General features: G+C 32.8%; 2 protein-coding genes across 2 annotated transcripts; one reads left to right on the top strand and one right to left on the bottom strand.

Moving 5' to 3' along the window:
- Positions 1–2,441: 2,441 nt before the first annotated feature.
- On the top strand, positions 2,442–5,168 carry barc (RRM1_TatSF1_like and RRM2_TatSF1_like domain-containing protein barc). Its single transcript, XM_088224631.1, has one exon. It carries the CDS (start codon positions 2,729–2,731, stop codon positions 4,367–4,369), a length of 1,641 nt encoding a protein of 546 aa, XP_088080757.1. The 5' UTR covers positions 2,442–2,728; the 3' UTR covers positions 4,370–5,168.
- On the bottom strand, positions 2,624–20,354 carry LOC148282768 (uncharacterized). Its single transcript, XM_088224629.1, has 4 exons — positions 20,251–20,354; positions 18,037–20,122; positions 15,451–15,642; positions 2,624–14,147 (listed from the first exon to the last, which is right to left on the bottom strand). Exons 2-4 carry the CDS (start codon positions 20,095–20,097, stop codon positions 14,067–14,069), a joined length of 2,334 nt encoding a protein of 777 aa, XP_088080755.1. The 5' UTR covers positions 20,098–20,122; positions 20,251–20,354; the 3' UTR covers positions 2,624–14,066.
- Positions 20,355–23,247: the final 2,893 nt, after the last annotated feature.

Genomic DNA, 23,247 nt, shown 5'->3' on the forward strand with positions numbered 1-23,247 from the left:
AATCAATTCAATTCAATAATAGTATAATGTTTGTGATATTTAATAATTAATCAGTTGAAACTATTGTAAAGATTATGCAGTGGATGAGATATTAATGATGGTAAAATATATTCAAACTTACCTCAAAAGAACTTTGGACAAGGCGGTTTTGTCGGATGACAGTTCTAAAAAAACTCATTTTGGTTGTTTTTTCCTCGGTTGCATATCAATAGTTTATCCTTTAAACTGAGTATTAATATTTAAACAATGTTAAAAGTTTTAAAAATCACCCAAATAGAAAAGCCTGATTAATACTAATTTATCGGCAGCACTGCGCACTAGATCTACATATAATCAATAATCCAGAGTAAAACGGGGATTTTTCTATGACTGGAGAAGTGTTGCCAATCTGAATGTTATTTGGAATTAACCACTGTTTTGAAATAACGAATTTAATTCGGCGGCCTCTGTGGTGTAGTGGTTAAGACATTTGACTCACACACGGAAGGTTCTCGGTTCGATTCCCGGTGAGAACACAAAAATTAAATATGATTTTTCGTACCGTGCTGTTTTTCATTACTGTAATTGGGCCTCACGGCCTGTTGTGGTGCAAAAAAATCGATCTTGTAGAAAAGTCCTTGGATTAAATATAACTGTTTAAATAAAAAATAAATCAAAATAATACTTCTCTCCACATTTTAATGTATATGGCAATATGTTGATCATCATAGTTTAAAATATAAAAACGTCTTTAAATAAATTTGTTATCTGTACGTCTCTAAATGAGTTTTTTTCAAAAACTCTTTGGGAATATTGTGTATAATTATGTATAGTATGTTTTGAATTGAATAAAAAATAAAAAATCATTCTATGACTTCCGGATTCTGAAATACCGTTATTGACATAACAAGTTTCCAGCAAGTTTTGGCAAAAACTTGTCCCTTCAAACTTGTCGTAACAAGATTCCAGCAACTTTTGATAAAAACTTGTCGCGTCAAATTTTCCTTTTCAACCTTCCATCAATCTAAAATCAAGTTTGTACCAAGTTTCACTACTATCTGGGCTAATACCGTTATTTTTACGTTGACACCTTTTTGTATACAAGCTTTTTATTCAACGCGCCGCTTTGTGAACATGTTGAGTGTATAAAGTATGATTTTTTAGTGAGACAGAGCCTTTCTTGCCTCACCTGCAAAACTGCCACTGCCACAGTGTAAATGTAAATTTAATGTTATTTACCATATTTCTTTTAAATTGCACGACAACAGGCCACTAGTCTTAGTTTAACTGATAAATTATAGCCCAGAACAACCAGGCTTTGGAAAAATCACTTTAACTTTTGTGATTTCACTAAATGTCGAGCCCGGAACTCTTCGTACGTGAATGAGCGATAATAACGACGCAAGTAAAAAAAATCCGTTTTCGAGTTATGTACGCAGAAATGATATGATTCTTGTGGCCTTGAAAGAAAAAATATCAATGTGATTTAAAAAAAAAATTGAGTTATCAATGCCAATATGTTCATTATCTTATAACGCGTTCATGTAGCTAAAGATCTATTATTTTTTCCTTTTTGATTGTAATAATTTCTGAACACTTTTAAACTAGATGGCGCAACGCTGCCTTAGTTCTTGTATGTTCAATAGACCATTTAAAAAAAAGAGTTATCAATGCCAATATGTTCATTATCTTATAACGCGTTCATGTAGCTAAAGATCTATTATTTTTTCCTTTACTAAATAGTATTTTCAGCATTTTTTGAGTGCCAATCTCCACTCACTGATTTGACTTTAAAAACAAATAAAATGTCTTTTGTACAATTTGCAAAATGGTCTATTGAACATACAAGAACTAGGGCAACGATAAGTGACTGAACTGTCAGCCTTTGTTTTTGTTAATGAATGTTGGTTTATTGATAGCACGGGGTGTCTTATAGGTGTAGAATTGCTTTATTTTCAAAATGAGTTTTTTGAGATGAGACACTATTATTCCCAGGGTGCGATATGTAGGCAACATGTATTTTAGTCGATATAACCATGTTTAGTAAAATGCCACAATAAATAAAAAAAATCTCAAGCCAAACTGTCATCAAAGGTTTCGGAACAAAAGAGTTAAAATATGAGTAGGTAATGGGATGCTAATATCGGAGAGGTCGGATTGGAACTCAGGATAACAATAATTTATGGCAAAAAAAAAAAACATTATTTAGATCTTCCCCCTCAAGCTGACATTTGCACATGGTAGAGTCCCGGACACGGATTTTGAACCAACCCAATGAACAAATTTTCAAAATTTTATGTAAATATGTAGTTATAAATGATATCAAGTGGTAAGTAAGTTATATATTATGTAAAGTGTATGTAATATTAAATACTAACACACTAACTCGTATATAGTACTAACACATGTGTAAATATTTCAATAAGTAAAATCTCCAACTCGACACTGGTTAGAACCACAACCCCCTCTACAAGTAGGTGAGGTGGTTTTGTTAGAACACCCGTTAGGGATGAAAAAAGTTTTAAAAAAAACTAAGAAGAAGGTTTTCGAACGTATTTTTAGGATTTTATTTTTATTAGTCTATGGTGGAAGAACTTTGACTTTGAAAAATCATGGAAATGTGAATCTACAATTCTATGACCCCGATTTTGACATTTTAAACGAAGTTGAATGAGTTTGCGGTTATGTTTTAGCATTTTTACTTATTTTAATAAAACAGTATGATGTAAAAATCTAGTCTCGTTTAAAAATGGCAGACAAACCGGCAAAAATTGGTTTTAAGATTAAGCTTTCTAATGAAACATCAGAGAAACTAAAACAAGTGTGTTCTAAAAATATTGATGTTGAAAAAGAATTCGACTCTCCATTGAATGTCGATTCCCCTGTTAAAGATCCAGTGAATTTACTGCCTAATACTACAAAAAATATTGGTGATGTAAAATTTATGCAAGGACGAAAACCTGAGTCGATTGATGATAGGTCTTCTGATGTACCTGGCACTATAGCTCCAGTATGTGAAAATGTTTTCCTCGAAAATGATCAACAAATAAATATTCCAGTTCGACAGACATCTTGTGAAGCTAAAACGAACAATTACGCAGAACACATTCATTATGAAGGGGAGGTGGCCGTTTACACCGATCCGGTAACAAAGTATGAGTATATCTGGTCTTCAACCCAAAATAACTGGACTCCGAGATCAGAGAATATTGGAAATATCCCCAGTGAATTGGGAAGCACCACTGAGCAGACTGGTCAAAGAGGTTTTGAAAATGATACACACACATATACAGACAAAGATGGCTCTGGTTATGTTTGGGATATAGATAAAAAGGCTTGGTTTCCTAAGGTAGATGATGAGTTCCTAGCTCATTATCAAATGTCATATGGGTTTGTCGATAATACTACTCCAGAAAAAGAAGATGTTACAGCCAAAGCGGAAGAAGCCGAAGCAAAGGAACTTAAGAGAAAAGGTCCCCCGGAACCACCAAAATGGTTCGACGTTTCTGAAGAACAAAACACCAACGTTTATGTTTCAAATCTACCATTAGATATAACAGAGGAAGAGTTTGTTGACTTAATGCAGAAATGCGGACTCGTGATGAGGGATCCCACGACGCAGAAGATGAAAATTAAACTCTATACGAAACCTAATTCGAAACAACTGAAAGGTGACGCTCTGTGTACGTACATTAAAATAGAATCGGTAGAATTGGCGTTGAATATTTTGGATGGTTCGACAGTAAAAAATCATAGGATACAAGTTCAAAAAGCGCAATTCCAAATGAAAGGAGAATATGATCCGAATTTAAAGCCCAAAAAGAAGAGGAGAAAAGACAAGGAAAAGATTAAGAAAATGCAAGAGAAACTCTTCGATTGGCGCCCCGAGAAGTTCAGAGGTGAACGTTCCAAACACGAGAAGGTCGTCATCATTAAAAATGTATTTGAACCGTCCATGTTCGATACTGAAGTGCAACTGATTTTAGAATTCCAACAGGACCTCAGAGAAGAATGCGCCAAATGTGGCGAAGTGAAGAAGGTCGTTCTCTATGACAGGCACCCAGAGGGGGTCGCCCAGGTCTCCATGAAGGAGCCAGAAGATGCCGACAATGTTGTGAAACTGGTCAACGGTCGGTGGTTCGGTAAGCGACAACTCACAGCCGAGATCTGGGATGGGAAGACACGGTACAAAATGGAAGAAACCGATGCCGATTTGAACAAACGGCTCGGGAAATGGGAAGAGTTTTTAGAAGACCCTGAAACTAAGAGGAAAAGGGAGGCTTTAGAAGCTGAATCATCAGAAAAAACTGAAAATACATTACAAGAAAATGTTGACATCATCGCCACTCAGGAAAATAACCAAATTAATCTTGATACAGAAGAATCATAATTTTAACACTTTACGGAATTTTTTAATAACGATCACAATAAGAATTATCAATATTATATTTTTTTACATAATACCGATTCACTGAACTGTTTGAATCCTTATTATTGTAAAAATAATGTTTCAGTAAGTTTATAGTAAGTTAGTAAGTAGTAAACAGTTAAAAACCGAAAAGCATAAGTAATTTTAGGTAGAATCTAAAAAATTTAGATTAAAATTTAACAGCCAATGAGGAGTCATAAGACTTGCAAATGCTTAGACTTCCACATTCCTTTAATCAAAAATATTCTCCATGCTGTTGTATTATATATCAATATCAATAGGGGGTGGAATCCAAAATGTCAAAAATTGTTGAAAATTTATATTGGTATGAACATACCTATATTCTTTCAACCTACCTCTTTTTCCTACATTTTATTATTTTTAGCATTTTTGTAGATTGGGATCATAATACATTTACTGAACATCCGATTTTTTCTGTATTCTTTCATGACATTGGCTTTCGGAGACAGACTTTAGGATTCTCTTGTTTTAATAAAAAAATAAATACCCGTATTATAAATTTAACAATGTAAGAAATATTTACAACAATTTAATATTTAATAATACTGTTCTAATGGAACAATATGCTCACATTACCCAAATGCAGTTGATGTTTCAAATATTTAGTTTGTAAAAGTTCAAATAATATTTTTTTATGTGTGCATCTTGGAAGTTTTATTTCAACTTATAAATTGTAAATTCTAAATTTAATTGTTACATTTGTTACTTTATTTACTCTAAAATATAATTTTTTGACATACACGCTGGTTATTAATATTATACACCCGGAAACCAATGCCCACTGCCATCTGACATACTACAGGACAGCGCAGAAGGTGATCATGCATTTAAACAAAATATCCAAAATACTGGCTACCCAGCACGGACGTCATTGCTGACAGCTGGGGAACTAGAATATGACCGCATTTCCCCACTCAGAGGAAGAGAGAACAATCAGGACGGATACTATAAAAAGTAAAATAATAAAATGAAAAAAATAATTATAAATATTTATTTTAAAAAGATCAATGTACAAGCTTTATAAAAATATGTATAAATTTTGAGAATTATTAACACAGTTTTACATGGGCAAAAGTGTTTAAAAATATTGAAAGTAGGGGTTTTTCTAATAACCCATTTCAATGTTTCAAACACTAAATGATAATAGAAAAGACATTCATGATAATCTTCAACTTCGTTGGTTAGTCTTCCTATTTGATACAAGAAACATTGTACAATCAAGATTGGCCCTCGTAAAATTTTAAATTTCAAGGCAGAAAATTTTTGTTTTCCTATGATCCAAAAACTCGCAAAGGAAGTTTATTAAAAACCAACTGGTCCAAGAAGTTTAAAAATTGTTTTCAGGCGTTGCTTAGTATGTGAAATAATTTGATAAAATGAATCTCTTCCCAACAATAAAGGCTTTAGCTCTTCAACTTCACTAAAATAAACAGAATTAAGAAAATATGGATATTCAAACATGGGCAAAGAGGTGGATGTTATACAGTGTGTAAAGTGGCCACTTAAACCAGCTAACGATAGGTCATAAGCCTGGTATAGGCCTAGACTCCCATATTCCCTTCTCTAAAATGTTCAGATATCTTGTCTAGAAACCTAATTTTGAGTTATCCAAAAGTGTTTATTTTGAGACTATTTTATTTAATTCTATTAAAATAATATGTAATTCAATTAAATGCAGAAATTGTACGTAAGAGTATGAAAATAAACGTGTTATTTTTGCATTTTTTGAACAGAGTCAGTTATAAAGTTCACGGTACAATTTTATTATTCAATTTTATGGATATGTAACATAATATTCACTTAAAATACTTTGATGCAAATGGCTTCTTATACTAATGTTATTAGAAATCACTTTAAAATTACAAACATCACAATAAATCTACATAATTAAAATTTAAATAAAAAATAAATTGAGTTTCTTTACTGACATTTCTTAGTGAACCAGTCAGACAATGTCGGTCATGACAAAATCAGTTACTGGTGAAAACTTTAAAATTAAAAGTGGTTGAAACTAATAAACATATTTTGTTTAGAATTTAAATAAAGAAAATATACACTCAAATGACAAAACATTGAGGATGCTTCTAAATAAATATTAATTATAAATTCATATATGTATGTAAGTTCTACAATATCACCCTAATGAGGTCTTTTACAAGTAACTGGCATTATCCTTTAAATAATTTTTTGACGCTGTACTTTATTAAAATCATATCGATGGTAAAAAGGCTTAGCGAGAGATGCACCGCTATAGCCAAAATCGAGTCATAAATACCACTTTTCTCAGAATTTGATTGATCGTATGAGCCAATCCCATGGATTTCAGACGTAAATTTTAATATTTACATCAAAAACCCTCTTGCAGGACGTTCATAAAATTAATGGATTTATATCAGAGACTTATTATTACAAATTGTCATTTAGATTTACATAAAAATATGTTAAGTTATTTTTCCTACACATAATAGTTTTATATAACACCTGTCTTTACACACATTGTTTTGGAATTTATTAAAAACAAAAAAGTTATGCTCAATTTTAATGTTGAAAATCTTTCATCAATCCTATTTACGGCGCATTAGTCACATAGCCTTTTTGTTGTCGATATGTTATTATAATAGTGATATTTTCTTTGTATCTTGATGGGTCCTACAAAAAAAAGACAAGAGATCTTAACATAATATAAGAGCCCAACACAATTAATTCACCTAATTGGATAAATAAAATTTACCACAAGTATTGACTTTACTCATTTATCAAGTTGACATTTATTAACAAAAAAAATGTGTCTGGTAAAACTCATAAAGATGATAATCCAAGGTAATATATTTTAAAAATTAATAAGAAAACCTTATCAGTTCCTGGTGCAATTAAGATATACCTTATAGTAGCTACAAAGAAATATGCCTTAAAAATAATTAAAATAACCACAAGATGCGACTTAATTGTAAAATACAGAATTTAAGATTGTGGTAAATAATTATTGTAAAATTTGTTCAGTGTACATAATGGCACTAAACAATGGCATAACAATATAAAAAGGATTCGTCTCGTCTTAAGTGTAAAAATGGCAATTAAAATTACAGTAAAAAAGGATTATATTTATTAGGTACACCATTATGGCATTGTACAATAAGTGATATTTAAAGGTATTGAGCACACTAACAAGCTAATTATCCTAAAAGAGAACAATGTTAGGTAGATTTATAAAATTGTGTAGTTATGAATGATTTTTCATTTGAAAAGTACCAATTTATTAACTGACCCTTTCAAGTTTTGTAGGCAGTGCAATAAGATTTTTTGTTTCGTTTTTATCTCTAACAATCTATCAAAGTCTGAAAGCACACTTGCGATTAGAACTTTACAAAACATTCCCCCATTGTCTATAATATGAGAATGTTTCTTTTAAAAAAAGTAACATAAAACTATATTCAAATTATTGTAAAATATTTTGTTTTAAAACAATGTCATGAAATAGGAATAATAGTCAAGTCATACAAATTCTAAAAATCTTAGTACTCAATATTAATGCAACAAAGTCCTTATTTCCCATACTAATTTCAGATAAAAAAGGTTTGAAAAACAGAGATTACTTCTTATACTAATCCTTGGCGCACATGATACTTTTAGTATTGGCGATAAGTACTGGGACTTATTGAAAACTTGATTATAACAATTATTGAACTCTTGAAGTTGTGTGATTTTCATTGTGAATAATTTATAAAGTGCCGTGCAGTGTGAATAATTTCGTTACGTAGATTGAATCTGTATTTATATATTTTTATATTAAAGAATTTTAAGAATCAATTTAATAGCTACATATGCTATGGATTTGGAAGGGACACATTAGTTCTCGTATTAATAGAACAAAACAAATATTCAGTCAAATGAGTCATCAAAATGTGGTAGGTACAATATCAATGCAATAGCAAAACGCTGTTTGACTTGAAGTATGCTAAGGGCTTTAGTTATATTCCATAGATTTATTAATGTGGCCAAAATCAAAATGGCACACTTTTAGTTAGCATAAATTGAGAAAATAAAGCTGTTTGTGATGCATATTTATTAAGAGACAGTTTGTGAATATAATATATTATGTGTTTAGGTCACTGACACACTATTGCCTTACCAACTGAATCCCATATATATCAAATATTGCGTTGCCTTCAACAATTAAAAATAAAGAGACTACAGATCAAGACAGGTGAAAACATGTATGTGAGAGAGAAATGTACACATTTCCATATTTAATATTTTTGTGCAACTCATTACAAAAGCAACGACACTGGCTGTCAGAGTATTATTCATGTACTTCAAAATTATAAAAAAAACACTTTAAAAAATATCAATGATGAAACGATACATCTGCACTGTTTTTTACAATTATAGTGCACACATGACGTTTTTACACGTAGCGTCACGTCTTACCACAATGAAGGTCCGTTAAAGCACAAAAAGGAAGGTACAGAAGGCAATCCACAAACTGAAATGCCATTTTGTTCACACTTCTAAGGTATCTATTTAATTCATACATTACTGGTATAGGTTATGTGTATTATTAACCGTGTGTTATTTATATATTTAATTTTTAGATCTACCAATTGTAAAGCATTTTATTCTAAATAGACCAGCATGTTTTTCCTTACACATTAATTGCACTCAGTGATAAAACTGCATGAGTATCATATTTGTAACAAAAAAGATATTAAGAATTCTATTTAGATTGTCGAGCAATAATTAGTTAATAATTAGTTTTGAACTGGTTTTTCAAGTATGATAAAATGTTACTTATGTAACTACAATATTAGTATATTCTATAAAATATTTTGTACCGATTTTATATTACAGATCTTATGCGTATTTAATATAATTTACATACTTTGAAAACCTATGTATTTGTACTGTAAAATAATGTTACTTAAAATAAAACACGTAAATAAAATAGAATACGTTTAGGTGTTACAAAAATTAGTACGACAAAAAAAATAAATTTAACTATTCTTTTATTTAATGCAGACCCTGTCACTGTTGACAATGGTGACACCTATTTAAAAAGGTTCATTTATTGTCTGATTTCTTCCGGTTTTAGCTTTCATTTGCTGATGCCGCTGCTTATTACTTACTCCAGAATTTGAAGGATAGTAACATAAAACTACAAAGTTGGATATTTTATGTATACAGTAGAACTCAGTTTGTCTGAACTTCAGTCATTTGGGTTGCTAAATATCCAGATCGTTAACAGAAAATAAAGAAAGAAAGGAGCAGTGTTTAATTTAATTTTAATTGTGCAGTTTAGTTCGCTGGGCATGTTTGAGTAAGTTTTAAATGTGATTCGAATTTGCTGGAAGGCTAGTGTTTACGTTTTGCTAAATCTCCCCCTCCAAGCCCAAATCCGTAAAGTATCGAGTTATTAGCTGAGACAGCCCCAATAGGCTCTGAACTCTACAGTGGGTTGCCTAAATGTGCTCCTCGTATGAGTTTAGGTTATGGGTCGGGAAACAGAGTGTAATGCAAAGGAGCTGATAAAAGGGTTCTTGCAAAATGTTGCTTTTGATCTAATAAAGCTCAGCCGAAATCAAGTGACGGTTATCACTAGAACTCTTACAGAGCAGATTGAACAAACACCTTGCTAGAATGAACCTTTCCGAAACTTCTAGATGTAGGTTCTGCAGTGCGGATGAGGAAACACCTATACTCATTCTATGTGAATGTGATGCTTTAAATCATAAAAGGAGCCTCATCCTCAAGGGGCCGATGGTTAAACCTGGGGATGTTAAAGAGCTCGCCCCCTACCTAATCTGGCACTCATTAATCCGGATAATTGTAGTTTTAATGTACATATTTGAATATGTTGTGTGGTGCTGGTAGCATTATTTCGGGTGAATGATATTTTTTTTCCATTTCAATTGCTCCTAATAATAAAAAATAAAATGTGAGGCCCAAAGGGCTATTTTTAGATGTCCGAGTTATTTATCAGCCGAGGCCCCAAGGGCCAAATATTTTTACATACAAGAGTTGGTGATAGCCGACATTCCTACTAGTGATAAGCAATCTTGATTCAATCCACGATTCTTAAAAAATATTAATGTAACCGTAAAAGCAAAAACATCAATGTTACACTACATTGCTTTATTCAAATTCAAGAAATAATAGCAGCACAATGGTCATTATGCCATTATTATTTCTGAAAACATTAACAATTAGATGGCACAAGCGAGTTGATTGATGTGCCTTGGTTTTTGCAAATGAGTGCTAGTTTAATGATAGCGCGGGCGAGTTTAACTGCTCACGTGTAAAAATGAGTTTTTGAGACGTGCCACTGTTGTTCCAGGGTGCGATTTTATTTTTCTGCTGTATATTTTTGCTAAGGAAGTTGACATAAAACATATTAAAATAAAGAGATAACGTTTTTTACATATTTTTTCTCCCGTGGTATTGTGTCATCAACATTATTGTTTGCTTCCATGAATTTACATTGATGGATACATAATATCTAAGTAGCTAGTGAAAAACAATTCTCGTACATAATATATGGCAAATGTTTACGAAATAATATTGTAGATTGTTCAAAATATGGCAGACAATACTTAGATTAAAGGTGAAACAATATTTAATATAAAAAACACATAGCATCAAAATTGGTTTGATTTTAACTAATTCAAATTCTATAAAATTAAAAACTTGTTCAATCAATGTTCAAATTAGTACACTACGAAAAAACATGTAATTTAAAACAAGCTGTATGCAACTCTCCTGGGAGTACAATATTTTATATAAATATTATTATATAAAATATATGAAAATATTTAGAACATTACATGTATTGACAAAAAACAGGGGTAGAAAACCATATGCCTAGACTTTCATTTTCTTCCCAAAAAGGTTTTTCATCCCTGTGAGAAAAAATACAATACTAATTAAATCCAGTAACTTTACGTCTACAAAGATTAAGACATACATAAAATATTAAATTAATTATAGTTTTGTATTTTTTAAAATGAGTATCAACAAACTTAAGGTTTTTATACTACTAAAAACAATACAAATTAGAAATAATGTCATGTCCATTTATAAAGCAAATATTGAAAAAATTCATTTTAATATTTCCTGGCCAGCCTTCATGAGATCTAAAGACTGAAAGTAAAAAGATGGTACATGGTTAAATATTATATAAAACGATTGTTTAAAATTAATGTCAAAATTTTGTTGCAACTTGTGAGACTATAGGTTACCAATATAAATGCAAAATAGTTTCAATTATAAAATAATATGTATATGTAAATTGACATTTAAGTTTTATAATTATAGTTACAAAAGAAAAAAGGAAACCGCATTTTTTGTCCTACAATATAAGACGTTGAATACATAAATGAATATAATCATCATTCCCTTTCCGCACATAATGGTGCATAGGGTAATGTATTGGTACACCAATCGCAGCGTATCTTGATAATTTTTGTTAGATGAAGGTAAGATGATCAGTCGTACGCATGGGACTATGAAATATTCTAGTTCGAAAACACCCTTTTAAATAAATATTTCATTTCAACCATGTCGGGATTCGAACCCGAGACCTCTCGCATGGTAGGCAAACACACTGACCATTACACCACGAGGCTGACGTGTCTGTAAATGTCTGTATAAATGAATGTCTATTGTTCTTAAATTTCCTTAAAAAAAAAAAAATAATTAGAGGTAGACAAATAAGAGAGAAAATAAAGACATAAAAAAAGGATACATATGGCTGGTTAAAATGAGATAGGTTTTGAATTATTCTATTATTATCTTATAATTCAGACAAACTTTGATCAAAAACAATTTCAGTTCTTATTTATTATAGTAAACACCCTTCAAAAGAGAATAAAAATGTTGCAATGGACAAATAATTCAAAAATAAAACTGTCCCTAGACACACCTGAAGCTGAGACTAATCATTCCACTTTTATGTAACAGACGACCGAGAAACGTCACATTGGTGTTCCAATCTAGAGCCCTATGCATCACTAGGTGCTGATAGGTATATATATTTTGCTTGCCCGAGTAATTTGTCCATTATGGCATTTACAATTTCCTTTTAAGGTATTATATGGCATACATATGACACCCCTTTGATATCAGGTACAGTTGACAAAATATTAATATGTAGGAATACAAAAAATATGTCACTGACATGGCCAGCCCAGTAAAGATAAATTATTGGGAATATGAATACAAAATAACAAAACATTAAAAAGAGGACACATTACATTATGAAGGGGACACGGGTAAAATATGTTTACCCAATTGTTACGCAGCAACGTACTACGATTACCGATAAAAATATATGAAATAGATTTAGAATAATTAATTGTATTTTCAAAATCAATATGGATACTGTGGAGAAATGTTTTCATACATAAATTAAAATAAGAACACAAAAAATACGTCGCTAGAAAAACGCAACATGTTTGGCCTTGACAGTTGTGACGTCAAGATTCGTGAAAATGTTCTAAACAAATTTGAACAGCAGGAACAAATAAACATGAATCGTGACGTATTAAGGGCGTGGCTAATGGAATGACCGTTTTTGCGGGAATTCAAAATTACAAATTGAAAAATATTATTTATGCTAATAATAATTAGTAAAAAAAAATTTTTTTTATTGGACAGTATTTCATAGACCTTTATTACTTTGAAAATATTTTTTAAAAACCCGATATTTCCCTATTCGCAGACAAAACCATGCAAAAATATTAATATTGCATATCAAAAAGAAAAATACTATTATTAAAAGATTTATCATGCCTCTAATTTAGGAAATGACGGCTATAGCCTATGTGAAACTGAAGTAAAGTAGGAGGAGATATTGCGTCCGTATAAAAAAACAGGCAGCGACAAGTGTCTCAGTATGTTAGTCGAATAAGATTTACTTCAAATCATCAACTATGGTCCAATCGGAAGTGAAATACGGGTAATCGCGACCCCGGTGAGAGCAGATTTGTTATAATGTAGCGACGTTCTTATCCTTAGAGGTAGGGGTCAGTGCTATGCAACCTCCCGACGTTACTGCGACCCGTGAAGATCTATTGTGAAGAAAAGAAACTAAAAATAATCTAAATGATAGAAATTTGTGCTAAAATTGCAGTTGTAGGTAGGGATTTTAAATTGCCCGAGTCTACAGTGTGATCAATTGAAAAAAAAACCACAAGGAGATATAGTTTTTTTTAAAGCAAGCGATGGTTGGTTTGATCGGTTTAAATAATGATCAGACTCGCACTGCCTTAAAATAAAATTTAAATCTAATATTTAGAAATATATTAACCCAAAAGAGTTCCGTGAAAAATCCCCCATAAATAGCAAAATGTCGCTTATCGCGGCCATGTCTAGAACGCATCCCTCGCGTTCAATGGAGGGTTACCTGTATTAAAAAAAAAGTTACGATATGTGGCAATATGAGTGGATTCCATGAGAAAAATGTTAGCAAACATGTTAAAATTACTAGTACATTGCAGCTTTTTATTTAACAGTTATGTTCGTTCAAATGATTTCTTTTGTTAATTTCATTTATCTGATTGTTGATTAGCATGTTTTACCCGTGTACCCTTCATATATGTAATGCAGTTATTGCGTATCGCATGGCATTTTTTACACTATGCAGTTACTCGATGCATAATGCAAAGTCGTCTACTTCTTCTAACATGGAGTTGAACCCAGCAGCCCATTCATCAACTTCTTTTTCCTGTAAAATAACACTTTATTAACACATAAACCCGTGATTGAAAGACATCTCAACAGAGATAAAAATTCATTAGCGAATGTGTAATTTTAGGCAGAGAATGAATCAATTTTACGCTTCTCTAAGTCACAAAATAAAAGACAATTAAAATTATTTGCAAAAAAAAATGCCCTTTTGATTCGAGTTCTTGAGATGGTCACCCCACCAAAGCAGTAGTTTAGTGAATGTGGAGGTATAATTGCATGCCTTTGGTTCTTGTCCTTTATTTAGTTTGCATCCTGATATCGTATTCGTAATTGACGAATAATAGACGCATCACTTCCTAACTAAATGCATCTCAGTTTTAAATATTGCGTTGCCCACAATAATTGAAAAAAAAAAGAGATAGCAAATCACGATAAACATGCAAAGATATTTCATTATACATCATTGGTACTTATATTATTATTATTTTAACAGTTTTAAACATTTTTAATTATGGTTACCAACTATTTTCAATAATATTTAATTTGTTCTAGTATTTAGAAATATATTATTTTAGGTACTAAATAACTGGATACATAAAGTATATGCTGTAAATGAATGCCTCGACAAAGGTTGTGTCCAGTGAGGTGTTCACATAGAAGAAAAAAAAGTACACTAGACTCTCTTTTTACATGGTTTTGAAATAACACACCTAAAAATTAAATTGAAAATGTTTTTGAACGTTACTTTAACAATGCATAATAGTAATATAATGACTTACATCACACTTTTATGAACTTTGCTTACAAGGGGGTTAAAGGAAAATCACCACTGTCCATGAAAATTAAAACATTGAAAGAAATAGTCCCTTCGCTACTGGTTTTGTTGGTTTTCCCAAAACAGTGATCATGGACTGTGGGGTTTTTGCTTTTAGCCTGCTCATAAAATATATGATGTTTTTTAGTATATTTTTTAAAACAGTATTGTGAGGAATGTATCCACCATATAAAAAAGAGTCCAGTGTACTATGAATGGATGTAAATAAATAATTACAAAGTTTTTAAAGATCACAATTGGAAAGCGTTTTTCCAAAACTCGACAATCGTCTTTGTTCGCGTTATCTTCATAAATCAAGGGACTGTAATGTTTATTTTAGTGCCCCAAAATGTTCTTTGAACAGTTTAGATCTTCTCAAGTTTGATTATTATTTTTTAAGTGCCTTATTCATTATACAATCATAAAAATAAATATTCAATCAAAAGCAGCCGCGGGAATGGTTTGATAAGAAATTACAAGACTGTCGCCCCTAGAAGGTCGATTTTAATTCAAAATATTTTCTTACTTCTTTTTTGCTTTTAGCAGTTTGCTTTTTTTTTTTCTTAACTAATTTCTTAGCTCTCTCATCGCTGTCTGAGGATGCATCCGACATGTAATCCGACTCCTTCAGGCTGGGATTGTGTTCCAACATTTCTGGGGGGGGCCTCAGGAAGGTCACAGTAGGTTTTTTCTTTCTATCGTAGCTCTTCCGCGAGGGCTGAAATGAAATTATAAAAAAAAATCTAATCAAATTTAACGAGAAAACCTTTCTGCAAATAAAATAGAACCAGAAAAAGGAAATCGAGTGAAGGGTAGTTTGCTTAGTAGTGTAGTGGTTGGCATGTTTGCCTATGATGCCTGAGGTTCCAGGTTCTATTCGTGGTAAAGTTGATATTAAATATGGTTTTAAACTGCAATATTTCATTGTCTATGGACTGGAACCCGATAGCTAATACTGAAAACTTTACCTTTGTGCACCACTGGGTGGAGATAGGGAAATGATGATGACATAAAATAATTCATTAAGGCTGTAGTCTGGTAAAACGAATGCAAAATTAGGAAATCATACGATTTTGCCATTTTAAAACGAATATTTTTTTTAAATCGCGCAATAATAAAAAAATAAAAGAGCATAAATTAGGTAATAAAACAATATTTTTTAAAGGTATTTCTGTTAAAAAAATTTACTTAAAAGTTTTATGTAAATAAAATAAAATAACTTTTAGACCGACCGGCAGATTACACCATTTCAAATTTAGACTAAACTTAGGTATCTGGGATCTCAATAAAGACTAAGTATTGAACTAAAATTTGTTGTAATAATTTGAAGATAATAAATTGAACATGAAAGTGGCCGCGGCAAAATTATAATTTTTTGTTTATGAAAAGAAATGCAAGCATTTTAAATCGCATACATTTTTGTGACATTTTCCTTTTTTTCTACTTAAAATTATGCCTTTGGTATTACTAAAAAAATAACTTTTATTGAAATACTTTAGTTGAAACCATTTTCTAAATTTGAAATGGCGTAATCTGCCGGTCTTAAAGTAATTATATTTTCGTTACATAAAACTTTTAATTATATTTTTTAATAAAAATACCTTTAAAAATTATTATTTTTATCGAATTTATTTGTTTTTATTTTTTTATTATTGCGCGATTGAAAAAGACATTCATATTAAAATGGCAAAATCGTATGATTTCCTAATTTTGCATTTGTTTTACCATACTACAGCCTTAATGAATACTGAAGTAAATAAAAATGGGGTAAATAGTATAAATTGTTGAAACTACATATCATATACAGTATAGCCTCTGTAATCTGAACCCACTATAAACCGAACCTCTAGTAATCCGAACCGTAGCATCGGGTGAAGGGTTAGAGAATGAAGGAACTAAAGCTGCCTCTAAAAGTGGCATTGTTACTCAATAATGAATTAGTGTTCTACACTAATATACAAAGAATATTTCTGTACATAATGTTTGTTTCCTAATAAAATAAATAAATAAATAATGCTCCTGGCCATCCAAATTGCACCATTTTGATAAGTGATGATGAACAGTTTACAGTTATTTTTCTTCCTCCAAACTATACTTCACGCAATGTGGAACCCCAAGAGATTATGGTTTTGCCCCAATGAGCAACTTCAGCCCTACGGGAAATTGGAAACAAAAAATGTTTTCTTACGAGCGGTAAAAATTAGAGCATTAAATTGTACTGACAAGTTTCTTGAAAAGGTACAAAAAAATAATGAAAAAATATTTTCTTTTTCATGACAAATAGAATAAAACCACCCTTTCTACTTTTTGATTCATTTAACTACTAGCTCTCTTGTGTGTATTTCTGACATGTCTCCTCGAATTCAGAACGAGGCAAAAAGGCGATTGAATGTTCAGAGTAAATTGACTTCCAAATGTAAGTCAGTATTCTATAAAGGTATTCAAGAGAGAATTCCAAACTCTTCTTGGTTCCATTCAACAAACCTGTCTCACATTGAAACATTAGTAAGTTACGAATTGGTCGCTGTAGCATAAATAGCCATCTATTCCATCCATCCATCCATCGACATCGTCAGACTGGTCAGACTGGTCTCACGATGTCGGTCACGACGAAACCCGGTCACTGGTAAAAATTTATAAATAAAAGTGGAATAAAACTATATACGTATTTTTATCAATATAACATATCATTACTCCTCTCCATCCTTGATGCTGAAATATCCACAATATAGGAAGATTCTTGTCAGAAAATGAGGTAAATTTTAAGGTTTCTTTCATTATTACACAATCATATTTTTAATGCTATGTATATTATATTTTACCCTTGGCAGAAATCATCCTTTATAGGACGGAATGCCAAAAAAAATAATTTACTAACTTTGGGGACCTCCATGGTGTAATGGTTATGATACTTGACCCACATACGGAAGGTTCTGGGTTCGATTCCCGGTGTGAACACAAACATCAATTGTGATTTTTTTTCAAGCCTGGGTACTCTGTGCTGTAATTCATCGCTGTAATTGGGCCTCCCGGCCTGTTGTGGCACAAAAATAAATACAAAATGTGAATGCAAAATAATTTACGATTGAATATTCAAAAGGAAATACATTACCTTATTGTAGTGAGTAACTTTGGGTTCATCCGCAATCATCGGATCCTCAAATAGAGCCAGTTCACTTTCACAACTAGGTTGAGAATTATCTGCAGAATCCATTGCTGTATCATTCTCATCTATATTGCTGGAGTGATTACTATCATTGTTTGTTTCTTCCAATACCTGAATTTCATTCTCTTTGTGAATCTCGATTGCCGGACTCTCGGGGGCAGCTTCTTTGTATTTGGCAATAACATTCAGAACTTTAGAAATCGTAGCCCTCGTGGGAAGATTAACAGGTGGATTTATTTCTTGTAATATTCCACGGGTTTTCAATGACTTAATACCACTCCTTATTGTGTTTATGTTTTGAATTTTACGAATTTTTACCGGGGATACGTTCTCTTGATCGAACTCGGAGGATTCGTCAAACCCGAAGCAATTATCGACCGTGGGATTTTCAGGGGCTGGTTTATCTGGTGTTTTAACAGGAGTAACTCGAGGGTTTTCTTCAGTTGAAAAATCTTTCTCAGGTGAGTCTTTTATCGGACTAGGAGGAGTAAGGTCGTCAAAATTGTAATGTTCTTTAGGTTTCCGAGTCTGGCATCGTTTTTTCGTATGTTTTTTCAACGTTTCCTCGTAGAATGATAGAATACTAGTTTGTTTAAAGCTTGAAGGTTTTGGTTCGTCGACGTATTTAGTAGCCCGTTCTGGAATGCTCTTGTTTTGATCCTCATTTTTGTCATCCAGACCGATAACGTGGAACGTGTCTCTTTCGTATGATGGCGTCATGGAGGCCTTAACGTAGAAATTGCATGGCCATTTCCTGATTTCGTTGTCGTAGTTGACTCTCCACGGGCTGGCGGCGGGTTTGTGTGCCGACTGGAGCAAGCTGCTGCTAGCCGCAGGAGCCTCGGAGAAGCAGCTCACACTGCGGATGTCCGGGTTATGAGTGGACGACTCGCAATTGTCTTCAAGAGGCAGTTCATTATCAGAAGCATCATGCTCCATGGGAGAGGATGGCCGGGGGGAATAACGGAACCTAGTTTTAGGAATAGGAGAGAGTACATCCATATTTTCTGGTACATTCTCCACGATGCTTTGATTCTGTACGGTTTCGATCTCAATCGTTGGAACTGGTGGTGCAGGAGTTGATACAGCAGCCTTCTGAGATTTCTTTTTCCTAAGAAGGTTTTTAATTTTTTGAGATTCTTGTATTTTTTTCAACTGTATAATAAGATCATGCAGTGCAGCATCTCCGTCGCCAACGTTTTTCACTTTTTTTCTCTTTGTACCGGGATTCTTTACCACTCTTTTCTTTTTTGGTTTTGCTGGCTCCTCACTGGGATCAAAATCAAATTCATAAAGGGCTAATCTGTCTGGGGTTGGAATTTTAGGTTTTTCAAGAAGAGTTAATTTTTTTTTGTATATCGGAGTAGCATTTTTATTTCCAATATTAGCTACTTTTTTTGGTGTAACAGACTTGGGAGTATTTTTCACCGGCGTTGCCTTAATTGTATCACAAACGCTTTGCGCAATATTGTTTTTTTCGTTATTTTTTTTAGGAGTCTTATCACAGACGGGTGTCGATTGTTTATTATTGGCTCTTGTTCTAGTGATGTGTCTGACGGAACTAATTTGAACAGGAGACGAATTTTTACTTTCAATCACTGTTTTACGTGGAACTCGTTTTTGAGTAGTACATTTTGTCTTGCAAGAATCTATCTTGAGAGATGGTGTAATGTTTACTTTGCTCTTAGGTAATGGCGTGCTTGAAAACTCTGGAATAATACTTTTGTTTGAAATTGGACTCAACACATGATCGTTAAACTTGGACGGAAGGTTGGGCTTTCTCTTGGGCCTACCAGTGTCGCTGATATCGCAACCACTCGTCGAAGCCGAGGTATTGTCTGAACCGGAGTTAGTTCTGTCAGCAAGGACCTGCCTTTTTCCGCGTGCTCCATTCTTCGCAGAAAGCTTCGTACACATTTTAACACTTGAATTTTCATCTAATTTAACACTTTGCACAATATTTTGATTAGAAGGCTCCGCTTTACGTTGACTTCGCAAAGAGCGCATTTCGAAAACAAGGTCACTTCGTCATCTGAAACAATTCAAAAATTATAAACGGTTTAATAAAATTTGTGTGACAACTTCTTCATATGACTTTATCTGATCGCAAGTATGAAAAATTGTAAGTACAAACACTTAATAATTTATTATTATCCTTACTTTTTTGATCGCACTGACAAACGAGGCAAAATAGAAAACAATTAAACGGTTTTTCTATGAAGTTTTAACCGCCTTTATTCGCCATTTTAAATTACCAACATAACAAATATCAGGCTGCCACTATGAGAGATATTTTTTGAAGTACTTACTTACAACACTTGAAAAATAATGTAAAACATGCAGAAAAAATACAAGTGAAGAATATTATTGTTACAATTTGACCAACAAATAAAAAGGTCAGGTGACATTTTTTCAGTAAAAATTTCAAACAAACCTAGATTACAATTTCAACTTTGATTTTATCAATAAATATATGAATTAATTTATTGAATTGTAGAGTTTTTATAAAACGAAAATAATTATTTAAAACAAGCTGAAGAACGCCATTTCCAATATGTAGTATTTGTCGTTTGTGCTACCTAATACTTTAGGGATCTCAAAAACTTTTTAGCCTAAAGGCCACACTGATTCTTTTACTAAGCCTCAAAGGCTAAAACATATACTTTGTTTATTACCAAATAAACAAACCAGCCGCCTAATATTCGACAGAGAATGGCCCATTTTACACGAATCGTCCAAATCCACAAGGTACGGTAAAATTAAGATAGATTAACATTGATTACATTATTTTGTATTTATATAAAAATTATTCAACGGTATTCCAAGGTAAAACTCCTGTAAAAGTAAATCGAGTGAATATTAATGAGGCGCATGGAGTATCTCGTTTGCCTGGCCTTAAATACATAATAAAAAATAACAAAAAATTCCAATAAACATATCCCCCCTTTGTTATTTTACGATGCCATGGTGTGAAATGGGCCAATCACATGATATAATGCAGTGGGCTCTTGGTTCGCACGTGTTCTTTACTTGAGCTAGCTCATCATACCAACACACTAGTTTTAAATTAGACGCAATTTTTTATTTCAGAACTAGTCGGCGAGTGGGGCTGTGTTAAAACCACAAAACTCTTTATACTCTGCGTTATATTTTAAAATAGTCGAATCGTCACTCTTCGCCCCGCTCCGCTCTGATTCCGAAGATCGTTGAGCGCTCAGCCCTGCAGTCGTAGGTCGTGGCTAACCACGTTTAGAGCCTGACCGAAGGTTCCTCCTGCTACTGCTTGCAGACCACCGTGTAAGCCAAAATCTAGATGGGTTTATCTCGCGGACCAAGCAACAAAGTTCTGCGTTGCAGGCCTCCGAGCTTAATCCGAGCTTAAATCTTCACTAGGGACGGGGGCGTCTGCGCAGCGGCCCTGACCACGACCGCTCTCCTGACAACGCTAGTACCCCCCCTGTATTCGTCTCACGACAGATCTCAGGGTCCTGCCGCTGCTAGCGACGTGCCGTGTCGGTTCCGGATTTACAACCCGTAACCAGAAACTGGAGCAGTAGTCAGATGGGCGAATTTTTCGTTAGCCTAGTGGCCCCCTGCGAACCTTGTGGTCCGGGCACGCGCGCGTGTCGGCAATATTATTTTATTTATTTATTTAATTTTACAATACACCCAGGGGGCATTAAAAAAATACAGGTAAGTACAAACATAATTATAATTAAATACATAATTAAGCAATAATTTTTTAAAATAAACAAAAACACACTTTGAAAATATTTTTTTGAGACATGTAGAAACCAAAAAAGCATACTGCAATGCAAAATCAAAAGTAAAAACTTTGCGTAGTAAAAAAGAGAAAAATATGGATATAATTAATAGTTGGGTATCAAAATATGCATTGATTTTTTTTTATGAGAAACCAGTAGGTAAACAGGGGTTCTTTAAACCCTGTCATATCCGAAACCACGATGATCAGTATAGGCAAGAAGACATAATAGTATATTAAAAAATATATTTAGAGAGAAGAAAATGGTTGTTTATTTCTGTAGGGGAGAAGCAAAGGGGGGCGCGGCCATGCTGTTGACGGTGTATCAGACTCCCCCCTCCCCCCTCCTCGTTTCTCCCCTGCAGAATTAAGCAACCATTTGTTTTTTTTCTTTGTTTTTTCAAAAGATTTTAGTCGTTCTAAAAATTTATTTTAATGTGCCAATATGTCTTCTTGCTCATACTGATCATCGTGGTTTCGGATAGGGTTTAAAGAACATCCTATATAAAGTAAATAAGAAAAATTAAAAGTTGGGTATTAAAAATATTTGGAAAAAAAATCAGAAAGAGTATAAGGCAATAATAATACGCATCAAGAATTATTACGAGTATTATCTTATAATTATTTAAATATACTTTATAATCTTTTACATTTATTTTATTTCTAAAATTTTAATTATTGTCTTCAGTGCAAGCATTTTTTTGGTGTGTGCTGAGTGTACACTAATATACAAATAAATTGACAGTATATTTTGTACACACTGTTTACCCAATAATATAAAATGAAAATAAAATAAAATAAAATAAACAAAAACATCTGATATTTTACATGATTAACTTATACTGTAAATTTTACATTGTAATCAAAATAAACTCAAGAGGGTCGGACACCTGGTGCTCGCGGGCCGTAGCTTGGAGACCCCCGCCCCATGGTAGGTATATATTTCACCACTTTATTATTAATTTGTCAAATGATTCGGGTTTACGTTTTTGTCTTTATTAAATGTATTGTACCTTTTGTTGCATTTACGTTTGCTGTAAATATGGTTACGTTTGATAGTTTTCTATAAATTGACACATTCCATATTTCATCCGGTTATACGCATACGATTATACACTAATTGTTCGAAATTCAAACATTCAAACACGAAGTTTTCATATCCGGTGAACCGATTACAGGTACAAGAGTCCCTTTCGGCGTAAGTATTAGCCGTGGTCCACTCCAAGAGAAACGATATTAAAATGATTGCTCTTCCGCAAATATCGCATCTGTTTGAATTATACAACGGCAAATATTCCCCGCGCAAATATTTGCCTTCGCGAGAGCCGGAGAGGCGGTTTGCACGCTCAAAATTAAAAGCACACAGTGAATATAGGGTTGAGTGTATGCTGTAA

The sequence above is a fragment of the Micrasema longulum genome, unplaced genomic scaffold, assembly GCF_059751315.1.
Source record: "Micrasema longulum isolate JH-2025_06_02 unplaced genomic scaffold, ASM5975131v1 h1tg000299l, whole genome shotgun sequence".
Taxonomy (NCBI): Eukaryota; Metazoa; Arthropoda; class Insecta; order Trichoptera; family Brachycentridae; genus Micrasema; species Micrasema longulum.

Excerpts from the sequence above, each read along its gene's own strand:
- barc (XM_088224631.1), top strand. The coding sequence starts at position 2,729 with ATGGCAGACAAACCGGCAAAAATTGGTTTTAAGATTAAGCTTTCTAAT.
- LOC148282768 (XM_088224629.1), bottom strand. The coding sequence starts at position 20,097 with ATGCGCTCTTTGCGAAGTCAACGTAAAGCGGAGCCTTCTAATCAAAAT. Across the intron at positions 15,643-18,036 it reads AAGTTACTCACTACAATAAG|CCCTCGCGGAAGAGCTACGA; the intron begins GTAATGTATTTC and ends ATTTCATTTCAG. Across the intron at positions 14,148-15,450 it reads CTGCTAAAAGCAAAAAAGAA|GAAAAAGAAGTTGATGAATG; the intron begins GTAAGAAAATAT and ends GTTATTTTACAG.